Source organism: Narcine bancroftii, chromosome 11, assembly GCF_036971445.1.
Source record: "Narcine bancroftii isolate sNarBan1 chromosome 11, sNarBan1.hap1, whole genome shotgun sequence".
NCBI classification, from domain to species: domain Eukaryota; kingdom Metazoa; phylum Chordata; class Chondrichthyes; order Torpediniformes; family Narcinidae; genus Narcine; species Narcine bancroftii.
In genome coordinates this window covers 68,114,144-68,129,554 of record NC_091479.1, presented here as the reverse complement: position 1 = coordinate 68,129,554, position 15,411 = coordinate 68,114,144, and the positions used below count along the sequence as shown (strand labels likewise).

At 46.5% G+C, this 15,411-nt stretch overlaps 1 protein-coding gene across 3 annotated transcripts in view; it reads right to left on the bottom strand.

Moving 5' to 3' along the window:
* Window positions 1–903: 903 nt before the first annotated feature.
* Window positions 904–15,411, bottom strand: part of LOC138745841 (differentially expressed in FDCP 6 homolog) — a 42,234-nt gene continuing 27,726 nt past the window's right edge. For 2 of the 3 annotated variants that reach the window (XM_069903220.1, XM_069903221.1), the window contains exons 6-12: window positions 13,410–13,518; window positions 11,330–11,511; window positions 10,282–10,389; window positions 8,200–8,366; window positions 6,036–6,246; window positions 4,594–4,684; window positions 904–2,885 (exon numbers count right to left, since the gene is read on the bottom strand). In XM_069903220.1, coding sequence (XP_069759321.1) covers window positions 2,656–2,885; window positions 4,594–4,684; window positions 6,036–6,246; window positions 8,200–8,366; window positions 10,282–10,389; window positions 11,330–11,511; window positions 13,410–13,518 — 1,098 coding nt within the window. In that variant the 3' untranslated portion in view covers window positions 904–2,655. The remainder of the gene's footprint in view (window positions 2,886–4,593; window positions 4,685–6,035; window positions 6,247–8,199; window positions 8,367–10,281; window positions 10,390–11,329; window positions 11,512–13,409; window positions 13,519–15,411) is intronic. The other variant, XM_069903219.1, reaches the window with a different exon arrangement.

The following is a 15,411-nucleotide window of genomic DNA, read 5'->3' as shown; positions in this document are numbered from 1 at the left end:
ATAATAAGGAAAAAGTGAAACTGTGGGAAGCTTCAGTGAGTCCATAACTGAAGGACTGTTTTGTTTGAGAACCAAGGATTCAATGGCCTTCCTTCGTGAGTGAGTGTTTTGCCTTATTATGGAGAGATTTGGTTGGGCAGGTCTACGTTCTCTGGATTGATTAAAGGATAACCTCTTTGAACTGGATGAAATTCTGAGAAGAGCAGAGTATCTGATTCCTATGGGTGGAAGATCCAGTGCAGCGAACCATTTTGGACTGAGTTGAAAATAGAACATTGCAGCACTGAACAATGTTGTGCTGACTTATGTAAACCTATTTCACATCAGTCTAACACTTTCCTACCTCACAGCTCATAATCCTCCACTACCTTTATACCCATTTACCTATCTTTTAAATGTCCCTATTGTACCAGCCTCCACCCTCACCTCTGGCAATGCCTACCAGGCACCCACCACACTCTATGTAAAAAAAACCTTTCTCTGAAGTCTCCCCTAAACTTTCCTCCATTCACCTTAAACAGATTCAGGAAGATGAAAGACTAAGTGTGAAGGGAAGGTTAGAAAATGTAGTAAGTGAAATAAAAGAAGTCCAGCAACAATGAAGGTTTCAGAAAATTAATGACATTTTATCTGGACGCTTGGCACCTTCAAAACAATAAAGGCGCAAACTGAAGTAGTATTTACTGAAAACACAGGGTGAACAAAGCTGGCAACTAAATGTTTCAGGGTATCTGTGATGTAGGAAGTGAAGCAGAGGGAGGGAAGAGGGGTATTGTTGAACTATTATGAAAGGAGGATTCAGTGCAGTGGAGAGAAATGGCAGACGACAATGCAGAATTGGGACCTGTTTGTGTTGAGCTAAGGAATTGCAAAGAACAGCAAACATTAATAGGAACAAAAGAGTTGTTGTGATTTGATTTAGATTGATTTATTCTCAAATTAGAGTGAAGGCTTTATTTTCAAGCCATTCAAAGGGTGGCAAAGATCACACTCCAGCACCATTTTGCATAGAAAAAGCACACAGTGAGAGGTGAGGATCAGACTGTTTCCTCCGACATGACTGCTTCTACCTCCAGAAACCTTGAAAAATCAAGGGCTGGGGATGGGTGGGGGTCCCATTACCCCACTGCAGCATCTTCCAGCTATTCCCATCAGGAAAGAGATATAGGAGTATCTGAGCCAGCACCACCAGGCTGAGGAACAGCTTCTTCCCACAGGCAGTGAGTCTGCTAAACAACTGTTGAGACTTGAATATTTATTAAGAATATTTAATATATGTCTACTGTGTATGCATATCGTTTGTCTCTATGTACAATATGTCTGTCTATGTGTTTGCACTGTGGACTGGAGAAAGCTATTGTAATGGTACAATTGGATAATAAACAAACAAACTTAAAGAGCCGCCACTACTTGTTCTCTTCCACTGTGACCTTGCAGTTTCCTCCCCACTCCACAGATGCGCGTCAATAGGTTAATTGGCTGTTGAAAATTGCCCCCAGGGAGAAGGTGTATGATAGAATCTGGGGGGGGGGGGGAGAGTTTATGGAATGTGGGGAGAATACAAACTTGGGGTTAATGTTGGATTAGTGTAAATGGGCGATGGTGGTCAGTGAAGGTAGACTGAATGACCTGTCTCTGTGCATCTGATTCCATGACTATGTGACTCGAATATATTGAGGAACCAGTTGAGTTGCTTCTCATTTTGTAACATGAGAGAGATAATACTGTTGAGTTTTCTTTGAGATAAATTAGACAGAATATGCCAGAATTTTATATTGAACCACATCCCTTTCAAAGGCTAATGTGAATCTAGGGTCTTAAATCTAAACAGAAGGATGTGATGACATTAGAGAGGGTCTAGAGGAGGTTCACGAGAATGATACCCGGAATGAAAAGGTCATCATATGAGGAACGTTTGATGGCTCTGGGGATGTACTTGCTGGATTTTAGAAGAATGGGGGAGGATCTAATTGAAACCTGTTGAATACTGAAAAGACTGGATAGAGTGGGCATGTTGAAGTTGTTTCCCATGATGGGGGAATCTGGGACCAGGGGGCAGAGCCCTAGAATACAAAACTGTCCCATTGGAACAGAGATGAGGAGGAATTTCTTTGTCCAGAGGGCGGAGAATCTGAATTTCATTGCTGTAGAGACCAAGTCATTGGGTATATTTAAATAAAGAATTCAAAACCTTCCTGCTCTTGAATTCAATCCCTCTAGCAATGAAAGTTAACATTCTATTTGCCTTCTCCCATTCTCATTAAAGTCTTGGTCTGAATAAAAGGTTCTGACCCAAAATGATGACTGACCCACTGAGTTCCTCCAGTGGCTCATGGTTTGCTCCATCACACACCAATCCTTCTGACTGCACATCGACTTTTATAGATGCATCAGTCAGTACAAAACAATATTAGCCTATAGAAAAATGAGCCACTAGGGAGATTTGTTATTGAGAAGGTTTTATCATGGTGAAATACAGTACTTATTTTGCTGACGGGTCTGTCTCTCCTTCTTCCCCAACCTCCATGTGGCTTCAATCAATGGACCGGGTTTGTGTGTTTGGATATTGGAGGCAGTGAATCTATTTTGGGACCCAGTGTGGAATGGGTGAGGTCTCATACTCTTTGACCCCTTCTGCCTCACCTCACTGCTCATCTAGGGCAACACTGACCCCCTTAAGGACACAAGCTTCAAATATTCCTCTATGTTTTCATAGTCATCAGATTCAGATCCTGACGACTCCTCAAGGGCCTGGGTTGAGCCCACAGATCCATGGATCTTTTCCTGCATCTTCTGGTGGAAGCCCATCCTGCTGAGATCCATTGAAGGGAAGGCTCCTTCTCCTCTGTGGCTCAGGACATCACTCCTTTGTTTATTTTGGGTGGCTGCAACATCAGATCAAAGATTTTAGGAGAGCAGTTAGTTGGGCACACAAGGCCTCTGCCGTCGTGCAATGGTGCTTCACAGGTCTGATGAATTTTAACACCAGACAGAGAGACACCAGAACAGGCAGGCAAAATTTCAGTCAAATGTGAGTAGCTTATGGTGGGTTGGGAGAGGTATGGGGATTGTGGATGGGGGTGTTCCTCTACGTCAGCTGCCAGTAATGGAAGAAAGAACAGTGGGAATGCTCTGCAGGCCATGATTAAGGAATTGCAGAGATCCAGCAGTGCAGTAGGATTGGAGCAAGGAGGAACAAGGCCATACAAAGTCAAGCGATGATCAATAAATGGCAATGGGAGCTGTGGAAGGGGCAGAAAAAATGCTCCTCAAATTTTGGTTGCACTTCAGCCCTGAGCTCCTGATCTACAGCCGTCCATTGCGGAAGGGGGGCCAGCGTTCGGTGGATCTCCTTGTGGGGTTGCTGTTGGGGAGGCGGCAGGTGATCGAGGGGTTGGGGAGAGCTGACTGCCCGTCTTTCGGGGTTATGTCGGGGCCCGTGCGGTGTTGGAGCATGAACACGTGGAGTCCAATGAGACAGTGGCCAAGTTCAGGAAATGGTGGGTCCCCCAGGGGATCGTGTGTTTGGTGGTCGACAAAAATTGTGTTTTAATTTGATGGAAATACTGCGTAATAGAGAGGTGGCTATAATTACTGCTTCTCACAGTTTTGTTGCCATATGTTATGGTGGTTTTTGGTTTTAGTTGTAGTTCTAAGTGTGTTTTGTGCTTGTAATCTTGTAATTTGAATCAAGTTTGTATGTATATAAAAAAAGGGCAGGAAAAGGGAGAGGGGCACAGAAGGATCAGAAACTAAATCTGTGAGGGTAACAAGTTGGGGGGAGGGTGAAAAGCAGTCCCCTCCTCCACTGCTCTGCCTAATGCAGGCAATGCCCACCCCATTCCCACAATCAACTCAAAACCATGGAACCTGGTCTAAAAAAAACGCTGCTGACCCATGGGATCCGATAGACTACATCACACACAGATACTTAGGTGTGCTGAGAGTGGAGCTTTGCAGCAATGGGTTCAAGACTAGCCCAGGCAGAAGAATGAACAGCACTCCCCCCCCCCCCCTCATGTGGCTCACTGCCAGGAGCCCATAACTGGCAGGGAACCTGTTCCAGCTGTGACAGTTCTTTACCCCCTCGCCCCTTGCCCAGAGATTTAGCTTCTGCTTAGTTACAATACCAACTCGACAGAAACCACAATCTCACTAGAGAGATACTTAACCACAGCAGCAGGAAATTCTGCATTGAGGACAGCTACCTCTTGTCAATCTGCCTCCCCTTCCCCCACTAGCCATACATCTGCCACAAATCCCCAAACCCAGCAGAGCACCCGTGCTCCCTAAAGCCTCAAACCCTGTCCCTTAAACTCTTCAAAACCCCTCAAACACACCCCCACCCCACATAATCCTTACTCCTCCCAATCATATCCTACCACCCCCCACCCACCTGATCTTCTCCATTACTCACTTGTTGAAGTCATCCTCAAATACTCCTACGACTCACCCCTCCCCATTCTACACCCATATAGCTCTGAACCCCAGACCCTTAACCTCCATTCTGTGTACACGGATCCAGGATCTGCCAAATCCCTTTTCGCACAAAGAATGTCCTCAGCCTCAGTCTCACATTTCCCTTGCCCTTACCTCCAGGAGAGATGGGTTGGATCAGTCGGTTTAACTGCACGTTCCACTGTTTCACGCACCGGCTCGCTTGCCTCCGCTTCATCTTCGCTGCCTGATGAGAAAAAGACAGCTAAACAATGTCATGCCTTTTGTGAAGGAGCAGACCACACCACCAGGGTGTCACACTCTGGGTGAGTTGTCAGATCGAGGGGCCACTGGCTGTAGAGCACCTTTCTCTTAACCAAGTCACTCTCTGACCTGCCAGTGTTTCTCTCTTTAAAGTACTAGAACATGCTCAGCAATTTACATCTCCACCAGGGTTCTGAGCAAAGTAAAAGAAAACCCAGAATCTCCCAGTGGCCAGCCCCTTCCCATTCCCACACTAACATGTCTGTCCACAGCCTGGTTAAGGAATTGGAGGAACAGCACCTTATAACCCATCTCAGCAGTCTTCAATCAGGCGGCATGAACTTCAACCTCCAATTTCCAGTAAGCACCCCCTTATTTTCTTAGCCCTCCCCTTATCTTTCTGCCCCATTCCTTTTTCACTTCTTCCCCCCACCCTCTCTTCTTGCTCGCCACCCACACCTTCCCACCACCCGCTCCCTTAGCCCCCTCTACCTCTTTCCCCTATCACCTTCCAGCTTCTCATTTTTCTCCTCATTGTTCCCCCACCCATTTGTATTCGCCTATCATCTGCTTCTCCTCCCTTCCTTCTCAGCTCTTGCTCTTCCAGATGAAGCACCCACTGTCGATTGCTTTTCACGGACACTCCCTGACCCACTGAGTTCCTCTGGCACTTTGTACATTGCTCCAGTTTTCCAGCATCTTGTTTACTGTCATTTCTGCTGGTGGCTTTTTCCACACGGAACAATGTTGCAGCAATAACATCACATAACAGGAGGGCTGGTGCCTGAAAACAGCAGTCACCCATGTGGCACTGGCCGCCTGCAATTTGTACCTCTCTACTGGAAGAGAGGTGACATAAATTTAACCAGAATTTACCCACCATCCCATTCAGGTTCAAACAAAGAAAAGGTGAGGAGATGCACATCCTGAACCTATCTTAAATTTAAATGTAGACATTCAGCACGACATTTTGGCCCACAAGTCCGTGCTGCCCAATTTACACCCAATTAACCTACACCCCTGGTACGTTTCGAATGTTGGGAGGAAATTGGAACCCCCCCCAAGGGAAAACCCACGCAGACATGGGGAGAATGTAAAAACTCCTTACAGACAGTGCGGGATTCAAACAATCACTGGCGCTGTAACAGTGCTGTGCTAATGTGCTGCCCCATGGACTGTTTCCTATGGAAGTTGCGTGACCTGCTGAGTTTCTCCAGCACCTCTGTGTACTGCTCCAATTTCACTTGCCCTCTTTGTTAACTTGTCAGATAACTCTATCACATTTGCCAAACATGCCCTTCATACGGCCATAGTGACCCAATGAATGGTCAGACCCAGAGTTGTGCGTGGTCGGGAAGCTTCCTCACATCCAGATCTTGCTTGTGATACTGCCTGCTCACTCTCAGCTCCTCCACTGCTCGCTGCAGATCCTGCGCCTGCTTATCCCTCTGTTGCTTGGTCTCCCACTTCAGCTGCAGGTTGAGAGTCTGCTCTGACTTCACCCTCATCAGCTCCCTCAGCTTCTCCTCCTCCTCCTGCAGCAGGCTGTGAACAAAACCAGAGAAGGGAGAGGTTAGAGGGGGCTTCAACCACACACACAGTCATCTGCATCACGGTGGGTTCTGGAGAGGAAGAAAGGAATGAAAGCAGCAAGCAAACTTTAAATTTAATTTGGAGATACAGCGTGATAATAGGCCCTTCTGGCCCATGAGCCCGTGCCACCCAAATACACTCATGTAACCAATTAACCTACTAACCCCAAATGTCTTTGGACAGTGGGAGGAACCCGGAGCACACGGAAGAGACTCATGCAGTCAAGGGGAGAATGTACAAACTCCTTATAGACAGAGCTGGATCTGAACCAGGGCCTCTTGCAGGTAATAGCGTTGCATTAACTGTGCTGGCCTGGCCTGTGAATGCATAGCGGCTTTCATCAGCTCAAATATCCAAAATCACTCTCTAGCCTTTAAAGCATTCTAACGCAGGAAGTGCTGCTTTCATGACTAATAATGTGGCAAGGAACCAAGTACCTTGCTCTCAGTTTAATACACAAAAGTGCTGGAGAAACTCAGCCCGTCACGCAAAGCTCCTTACGTAGCAAAGATACATAACCAACTTTTCAGTCCTGAACCCTTCATCAAGTATGAGCAAAATGTAGAAAGGCGCCTGATTAAAATGGAAGAGGGGGAGGGACGGGGTTGGGCAGGAGGAAGCATAGGCCCACTGGCAAGAGAAAAAAGCTGCAAAGTGATGTGGGAAGGTCATAGCTATGAAAGGAGATAGAAGGGGATGGGGAGCTGGAGGACCAAGGGTGTAGGTTAATTGGGAGGCATGGAGTTGTGGGCTGAAATGACCCATTACCATGCTGTATGTCTAAATTAAAAGGTTGGCCACCCCTGATGGAATATTAGGTGTTATTCCTCCAATGTGCAGATGGTCTTGGTTTGGCATGCCTGAGGCCATGAACAAACATGCCAATGTGGGAGTGGGGCATGGAATTGAAATGGGTGGCCACTGGGAGGTCCCCCCTATTGCAGCTGATAGAGCGAAGGTGCTCAATGAAGCGATCTCCTAGTCTGCATCCAGTTTTTCTGACATAGAAGAGGACAGAATGGGAGCACCGGATGCAGTAGATGACCCCTGAAGATTCACAAGTGAAGTGTTGGTTCATTTGGAAGGACTATTTGGGGCCCTGAATGGTTGTGAGGGAGGAGGTGTGGGCTCAAAAGTAGGCACCAAAGGGGTGGGAAGGGATGAGTGTGCAAGGAGGTCACGGAGGGAGCGGTCTCTACAGAAGGCAGAGAGGGGAAGACATGTCTGGTGGTGGAATCTGCAGAGGTTAATATGTTGAAAGCGGAGGCTGGTAGGGTGGTAGGTGAGGACAAGGGAAATCCTGTCCTTATTGCATCTAGGGATGGAGGGGCCAGGGCAGATGTTCAGGAAATAGGTAAATGCTGAGTTGTTAGCAGTGGAGGGGACGCCACGTTTTTTTAAGAAGGTGGGCAACTCTGATAATGTGGCATGGAAGACCTCATCTCAGGAACAGATGTGACAGAGACAGAGGAATTGAGAAAACGGAATAGAATCCTTCCAGGGGACACGGTGTGAAGAGGTGTAGTCGAGGTAACTGTAGGAGTTGATAAGTTTGTAGAAAATCTCTGTAGAGAGTTTGTCACCCAAGATGGAGACAGAGAGACTGAGAAAGGGGAGAGTGTTACCAGAGATGAACCAAGTGAAATTTGAGGTCAGCGTGAAAGTTAGCAGCAAAGTGGATAGAGATCCCATGCCTGAAGGGGAGTCAGGGAAGCAGAGGGAGGGGATTGGTTGCACATGTGGGATTTGGAGGAGCTTTCAAAGCGGCCTTCAATGTGCTGTACCTCACTGTGAGGTAGTGCCCAATCCCTGGTGAGGAATGTAGATGCCAGGGGGCTCATGCACTAGACAGAGGTGGTACCTTAACTAACTGAAATTTTCCACCGCTCCACCCCATGACTGTACCTTGCCTGCATTGATCGTGCTGCTTGCTCGTTGGTCCGGGCCTGAATCTCAGCCTCCAGTGCCTGCTCCAGGCCTCCCTGTATCATCTCCAGTTCCTGGATCCGCTGGCGGTTGGCTCCCACTTCTAGCTCTCTCTGCTCCACTTCCAACTGCAGGTGGTGCTTTTCCTTCAAGGAGAGGAGACAAAAGACCGAGGATCTCAGCCAACACCTAATGGAAGGTTCAGGTGAACGGGTGGTGGGCATGGATGCAATGGGCTGAAGGGGTCTGTGTCATTGCTATGTGTGGCTGTCTTTCCATGGGCTGTGGCAGCTGAAGCAAGTGATGCTCCTCCCTATTCCTTCTGGCAGTAACTGGTGAACTGGAAGGCTCCCAAGTCACCACTCTATCCACCATAGTCATCAAGTCACATAGTGTGGAATCTTTCCCCCCATTTCCTCATTACCGATTTCCCCTGCTCTGGGCAAAAGACTCTGGGTTCACCTGATCTATTCCTTTCATGATTTTTTACACCTTCATGAGATCACTACTCATCCACGCCAAGGAATAAATCCTGGTCTATCTCTCCCTATAGCTTAGGCCCCCAAACCCTGGCAATATCCTTGTTAATCTTCTCTGCACTGTATTAAGCTTGACATCTTTCCTATACACAGCGACTGCATCTGAATTATTCATACAGAAGTGATGGATGATATCTACCTGGCGTCATCACTGGAAGTGCAGATGAGGATGTTTCTCTCAACTCTGCCCCATCCAGCATTGCCAGGGTTAGATGGAGAGCCAGTTATGGAATGCACAGGGATATGGGGTGAAAGATGAAACATGGTATCATTAGGTTGTGGAATGGGGGGGGGGGGGGGTTGGGGAGGTGCTGATTGGCTTAGTTCTGTTTCCTTGTTTGGTGAGGGGTTCCCAGAGTAGGGCTCCAATGGCAAGGTTAAAATGGGGCAAACAGAGGCCAGAGTTGGGGAGTGGAGGGTTGGAGGGCTGCACGCAGTAGAGGAAAAAGCCAGAGGAATTGAATTGTTTATAGACCCATGTGCTGAGATAGCATGAAAACCTTTGTTTTGTGTGCTATCCAGACAAATCAACCTCTGGGTACAACAGCAGTTAGGGCAAGAATAAAAACATTGTGCTACAATGGAACACTGGTGGAGGGAATAGTGTGAAAGACTGAAGTCCAGTTAGGCGGTACAAGGCATCATCTCACGCGTATGGGAGGTCTGTTGGAGAGTAAATCCGCACACAGCAGGTCAGGCGCAACTTGGTGGGTCTGGATCCACAACCCTGCCACACTGAGGAGTGGAGAGTTATGAAAAGTTCAACAGGAGAAGAAGACTCCACCCGCACCTCCACTTTCAACAGTGATGGGGCTCAGTGCACGAGTGCATAAGGCCAGGCTGAAGAGCTTGCAACTATCTTCAGTCAGAGGTGAGGTCTCAGCCAGTTCCTGAGATTACCAGTCTGCTTGGTATCAGTAAGGAGGGGAGCACGAGGGACACAGAGGGATGCAGTGTGGAATCAGACCATTAGGTTAGCACCAGCCATTAACCACCAGTTTACATTCATGTGCTCCTCACATTCCCATCATCCCTGATCCATCACCAGGGGTGGCATGGTTGATGTAACGGTTAGCACAATGCCTTTACAGTGCCAATGATCGGGACCAGGGTTTGAGACCTGCGCTGTTTGTAAGGGGTTTGTACATTCTCCCATGTCTGCGTGGGGTTTCTCTGGGGACTCTGGTTTCCTCCCACCATTCAAAACAAACCTTGGATGTAGGTTAATTGGGTGTAAATTAGGAGGCACGGGCTTGTGGGCTGAAATGGCCTGTTACCCTGCTGTATGTCTCAATCTAAATTTTTAAAAAAAGGTCTCACAGGCCTGGCAAAGGTCACAGGCCTGAAGGTGCTGACCACGTGTTCTAGCATCTAACTCCATGTCCCTCTAGTGTAGCTGTGACATTGGCATCTCCTCAAAACTTGTCCATGACATATTCAGTACAACACATCCAAACCCACACCTGAAGACCATTCTCAGACTAGAGCCCAAACATTGGCCAGGCCTTCCAGCGGTCCTCACCTTCTGAGCCTCACATAGCTGTCTCTGCAGTGCCTGCTGCTTCTCCTTCTGCTGCAACATCCACTGGCACTCCTTGTTGTGCTGAATGGCTTGAGCTTCTTCCTGGGCCTAGGGCATCAACAAAAATAGGCCTGTGACATGGTGCAGCCCGAGAACTGCAAAGGTAGGAAGTGTCAAGGCTGACTTGGAGTGGACCCAGTAACCATAGCAATAGGGTTAGACCAGTGGGTCTCAGGGCCTTCTGAAGGCTTCTTTGGTGGAGAATCTTGTCAGGTTGATGGAGGATTTGCTTTGTGGGCCCATAGTGTCATGTTCTCCTTCCAACCAGTACCTGGGTTACAGGTAATTGGTTAGGGTGGAGGAAGATCATGGTGAAACTTGGTGCTGATCAATCAGTGGTGAATGGAGGTGAGGAGGGGGAAGAAGGAGGCTTTGTTGACACTGGCTCTCATGTTGGTCACTGACCACCCCCACAAGGCGGTATAGGAGGGCTGCAGAAAGCATGGTTCTAGGCCCTCGCGGGCAGGAAGCAATGTGTGGAGTGGGCAGCATTGTAAGAAGGCACCAAGAGGTACCAAGTGTGGAGGGAGAGGAGAAGGGGCAGTGAGGGGCAGTCAGTCATGAGAAGGGTGATGGAGAACAGAGAAGGTGAGGGTAAAGGGAATGGATAGGCCAAGGGAGGGAATGGTGAGTCGAGGGGTAGGGGTTATCTGGTATGCATGGTCTCACAAACACGTGCCTTCTTACACACACATGCATACGCAGATACACACATGATGCACACACACACACGTGCGCGTGAGTGCATGCACACTGTGACACCTGAAACTATTGAGGTCCGTGCACCAACATAGTGCAGAGTGTGTGGCCACGAGCGTTCTCACATCCCCACCTGGCTCTCCCCAGTCTGATGCACCCCCTCCCACTCCACCCCACACCCCGATTTTGGGCTCAGTCCTATCTGCTGGGGTGGTTGGGTGGGGGGGTTTGGAGTGAGAGGGTGGCAGGAAACAGTGGGACACAGGCGAATGCCCGGACAGGAACGGACCTGCCTAAGCCTTTCCAGCTCCCGCAGCTGCTTCTCCTTCTCCTGCTGCAACTCTACCAGCCGCTGCTCCTCCTCCTTCCTCTTCTGTGCTGCCTGCTGCCGCTGCTCCCGACGCTTCACCCTCTGCTCCTTGTGCATGGGGAGCTTGTTCTCTGCCTGAAGACAAATGGCAGTGGTGATACCTGCAACACAGAGATATCGGGACACTCATAATTCAAGGTTGCACACAGTCTGCTGCTCAGGAAGGTGAGATAGCAGAATGGACAAAAAAATTTGGCTTCATGAAAGAAAGCAAAGAGTGATGGTGGAAGATTGGAGGCCTCTGACAAGTGGTGTGCCACAGGGTTCAGTGCTGGGCCCATCGCTGCTTGTCATCTCTATCAATTATTTACATTAAAACATACATGGCATGATTAGCAAGTTTGTGAATTGTGAATTACATTAAAGTGTCAAGTACAGTAGATAGTTAAGATGGTTGGCAAAGAATGAAGCAGGATCGTAATCGAGTAGGCAGAAGGATGTTTGATGGAATTTAATGAAGAGAAATGTGAGGTGTTGCATTTAGGGAGATCAAATGTGGGTAGGATCTACACAGTGAATGGTTGGGATCTGGGGAGTGTTGTCGAGCAGAGGGACCTAGGAACACAGGTACATTAACCTTGAAAGCTTTGTTACAGGTTGATAGGATGTTCAAAAAGGCTTTCAGCATATTGGCCTTTATCAGTTAGAGTACTGAGCATGGAAGTTGGGAGGCCATGTTGCAGCTGTACAAGACATTGGTGAGGCCCCATTGAATATGCTGTGTTTACTTTTGGTCACCACGCTAGATGAAAGATGCTGTCAAGCTGGAGAGGGTACAGAGAAGATTGATGAGGATGTCACCACGTCTTAGGGGCCTGAGCTAAAGGGAGAGGTTAAGTAGGCTGGGGATTTATTCCTTGGAGTCTAGGAGGATAAGAGATGATCTCATGGAGGTGTGCAAAATCAAGACAGAAATAGATTGGGTGAATGCAGTCTTTTGCCCAGAGTAGGGGAAATCAGTAAATAGAGAACATAGGAGAGGAGGGAGAGGTTTCAGGAACCTGAGTGATTTTTTTCCCACACACACAGAGGGTAGTGAGTGCATGGAATGGACTGCTGAAGATGGTTCACAATGCATGGATAGGATGGGTTTAGAGGAATATGGGCTACATGGAGGCAGCTGCGATTAGGGTGGGACATTTTGGTTCGAGTGGATAAATTGGGCCGAAGGGCCTGCTTCCATGTGTATGACTTGGAGACACATACAGACCCTCTTCCCCAACATCTCTTATTACACCACTACCATCACCTTCTCTCCTCATCAGATTGCAGCACTGGCAGGCCTCTGGTTCTACTTATCACTTCACCCCATCCTGCGTGACTCATCCTCCTTTGCTTCTCTTGCCTCTCTATCTGGCACCTGCCAATTAACCTCTTCTGTCTGTCATCCTTGACCCCCCTCCCTGGTTCACTAATCCCCTACTGGCCCTGGTCCAACCCCTCCCACCCTGTTCTCATTATACGGGCAACCGCCCCTTGACACTCTCAGGGAGGAAGAGTTCTGGTCTGCAATGCCGACCATTCTATTTCTCCCACTCTACCTGGCAGGTCTGCAGTCTCCCACATGTCTCTGCACACAGGGCCTCTTACAATGGAGTCTGCAAGTTCTCCCTATGACCACCTGGGCTTATCCCAGGTGCTCCAATTTCCTCCCATATTGAGCCGTTGATGCCTTGATGGGCTATGGTAAACTAGCTGGAAGGAATGGCCAAACCTGGGAAGAGGTGAGGGGAATGTGCAGAGAATGGGTTGTGGGGAAGATCAGTGGGGAAAATGGGATGGCCACATGAGGTGACATTGATAGCATGACTGAAATCACCTCCTTCTACCTCCTGAAGAAAGATGGAAATTCCTTCCCCCAATGGACAGGCCTGATGGGAGGCAACGGGAAAATAAGTTCCTTGTCCATTTCCATTGTGGACATGCATGGAATGTGCTGCCTCCTGTTCTGTAATACAGCTACCCACCCCAAGAGGGATAGAAGGCTAACATCACTTACTCTCCACCCACTCCTGGCGACGCTTGGTGTCAGATGCACTCAGCTCATACGTTCGACTTGTGGTTTTAATGCAGAACAAACACCGTCTCCCATCTTTGTCCTGGAGTGCCTGTGGGCCAGCAACAAACCCAAAGTTAGGGACCAGACAGGAGATTGGAGGGATAGATCAGGGGAGGAAGGGGGTAGTGGAGGCAGCAAAGAGCAGGTGGCAAAGGGAAAAGAAGCAGAAGGGAGGTGGAAGAGGGGAGGGAAGAAAGGAGGTGTGGAAGCAGACAGCGGAGAAGAGAAAGCAGGAAAGGAGAGAGAATAAAAATTAGAGGGTGGGAGAGAGCTGAGAGCAGCCAGTAAAGGAAGGATTACAGTGAGCTGAGAGTGGGGAAGAAGAAGCAGTGATGGGCCCTTGAGTATTCATCATATATATTAATGATTTTTATGAGAATGTTAGTAAGTTAGTAAGTTTGCAGGTGAAACCAAAATTAGTGGCATCAGAGACAGTGAAGAAGGTTACAACAGATCTAGATCAAGTGGGGAAATGGGAACAGAGAAGGCAGGTGGAATTTAACTCGGACAATAATTTCAACACATTTGCAGGATAGGGTTACTTCTGTGGATTATAAGGCAAGACTGGTTTCGGATCATTCATTATTATTATTAGAATATCAGAGTTCACATGATGTTCAGAGAGCTCCAAGATGGAGATTCAATACTATGTTACTGCAAAAACTGGAATTTATTAGTTATTTAAAACAACAAATTGAGGTTTTTATTAGTAATAATACTAATTCTGTTTCTAGTCATTTTGTTTTATGGGATGCAATGAAAGCTTTTTTACGAGGTCAAATTATTAGTTATGCTTCTAAAGTAAAGAAAGAGAGAATTAAAGAGATTGAAGATTTAGAGAAAAAGATAACTTACTGAAAAAGTATTTCAAAAAAATGCTACTGAAACGCAAAAGAATCAGTTAACTAATTTAAAATTTAAATATAATGAATTACAAACTTATCGGTTTGAATGTTTAATGAACCGAACTAAACATAAATTTTATGAATGGGGTGAGAAAGCTCATAAAGTTCTGTCATGGCAGTTAAAAAAGGAACAATTATCTAGAATTATACCAGTAATTAGAAAGAAATCGGGTATTAATTTTAGTCAAAAGGAAATTAATGAGGAATTTTGTAATTTTAATTAAAAATTATATACTTCGGAATGTAAAGATGTAACTGAGGATGCTATAGATTCTTTTTTGAAAAATATTAAATTGCCACAATTGAATCAAGAAGATAGACAGGAGTTAGATAAATCCTTTACAGAAAAGGAAATAGAAACGGCGATAAGAGATAGGCCAAATAGAAATGCATCTGGTGAAGATGGGTTTTCTATAGAGTTTTATAAAACTTTTTATGCTGATATATTTCCTATATATAAGGATGTTTTACAACAAATTTATGACACTTTTCGATTACCCGAGTCTTGTTCCAATGCAATAATTACATTTATACCAAAAAAAGATAAAGATCCTTTACAGGTTTCTTCTTATAGGCCAATATCGCTGTTAAATGTAGATTATAAAATTGTAGCAAAAGCTATGGCTAATCGATTAGCTCAATATTTGCCTAAAATAATACATAGTGATCAAACGGGATTTATAAAAAATAGATATGCATCAGATAATATTTTGCGTTTAATAACTTTGATAAATAAATCTAAATCTCAGATGAATTATCCAATAGTGGTTTCGCTGGATAGAGTGGAATGGAAGTTTTTGTTTAAAGTACTTGAGAAATTTTGTTTTGGTTCTTCATTTATTGGATTGATAAAGGCTTTATATAATAGTCCGAAGGCCAGAATTGCTGTCAATGGGAAGATTTCAGCATCTTTTAATTTAACAAGGTCTACTAGACAAGGATGCCCATTGTCACCTGCTTTATTTGCTATAGTTATTGAGCCTTTAGCACAATTAATACGTCAAAATGGAAATGTTAAAGGCATGAGAGTTTTGAAT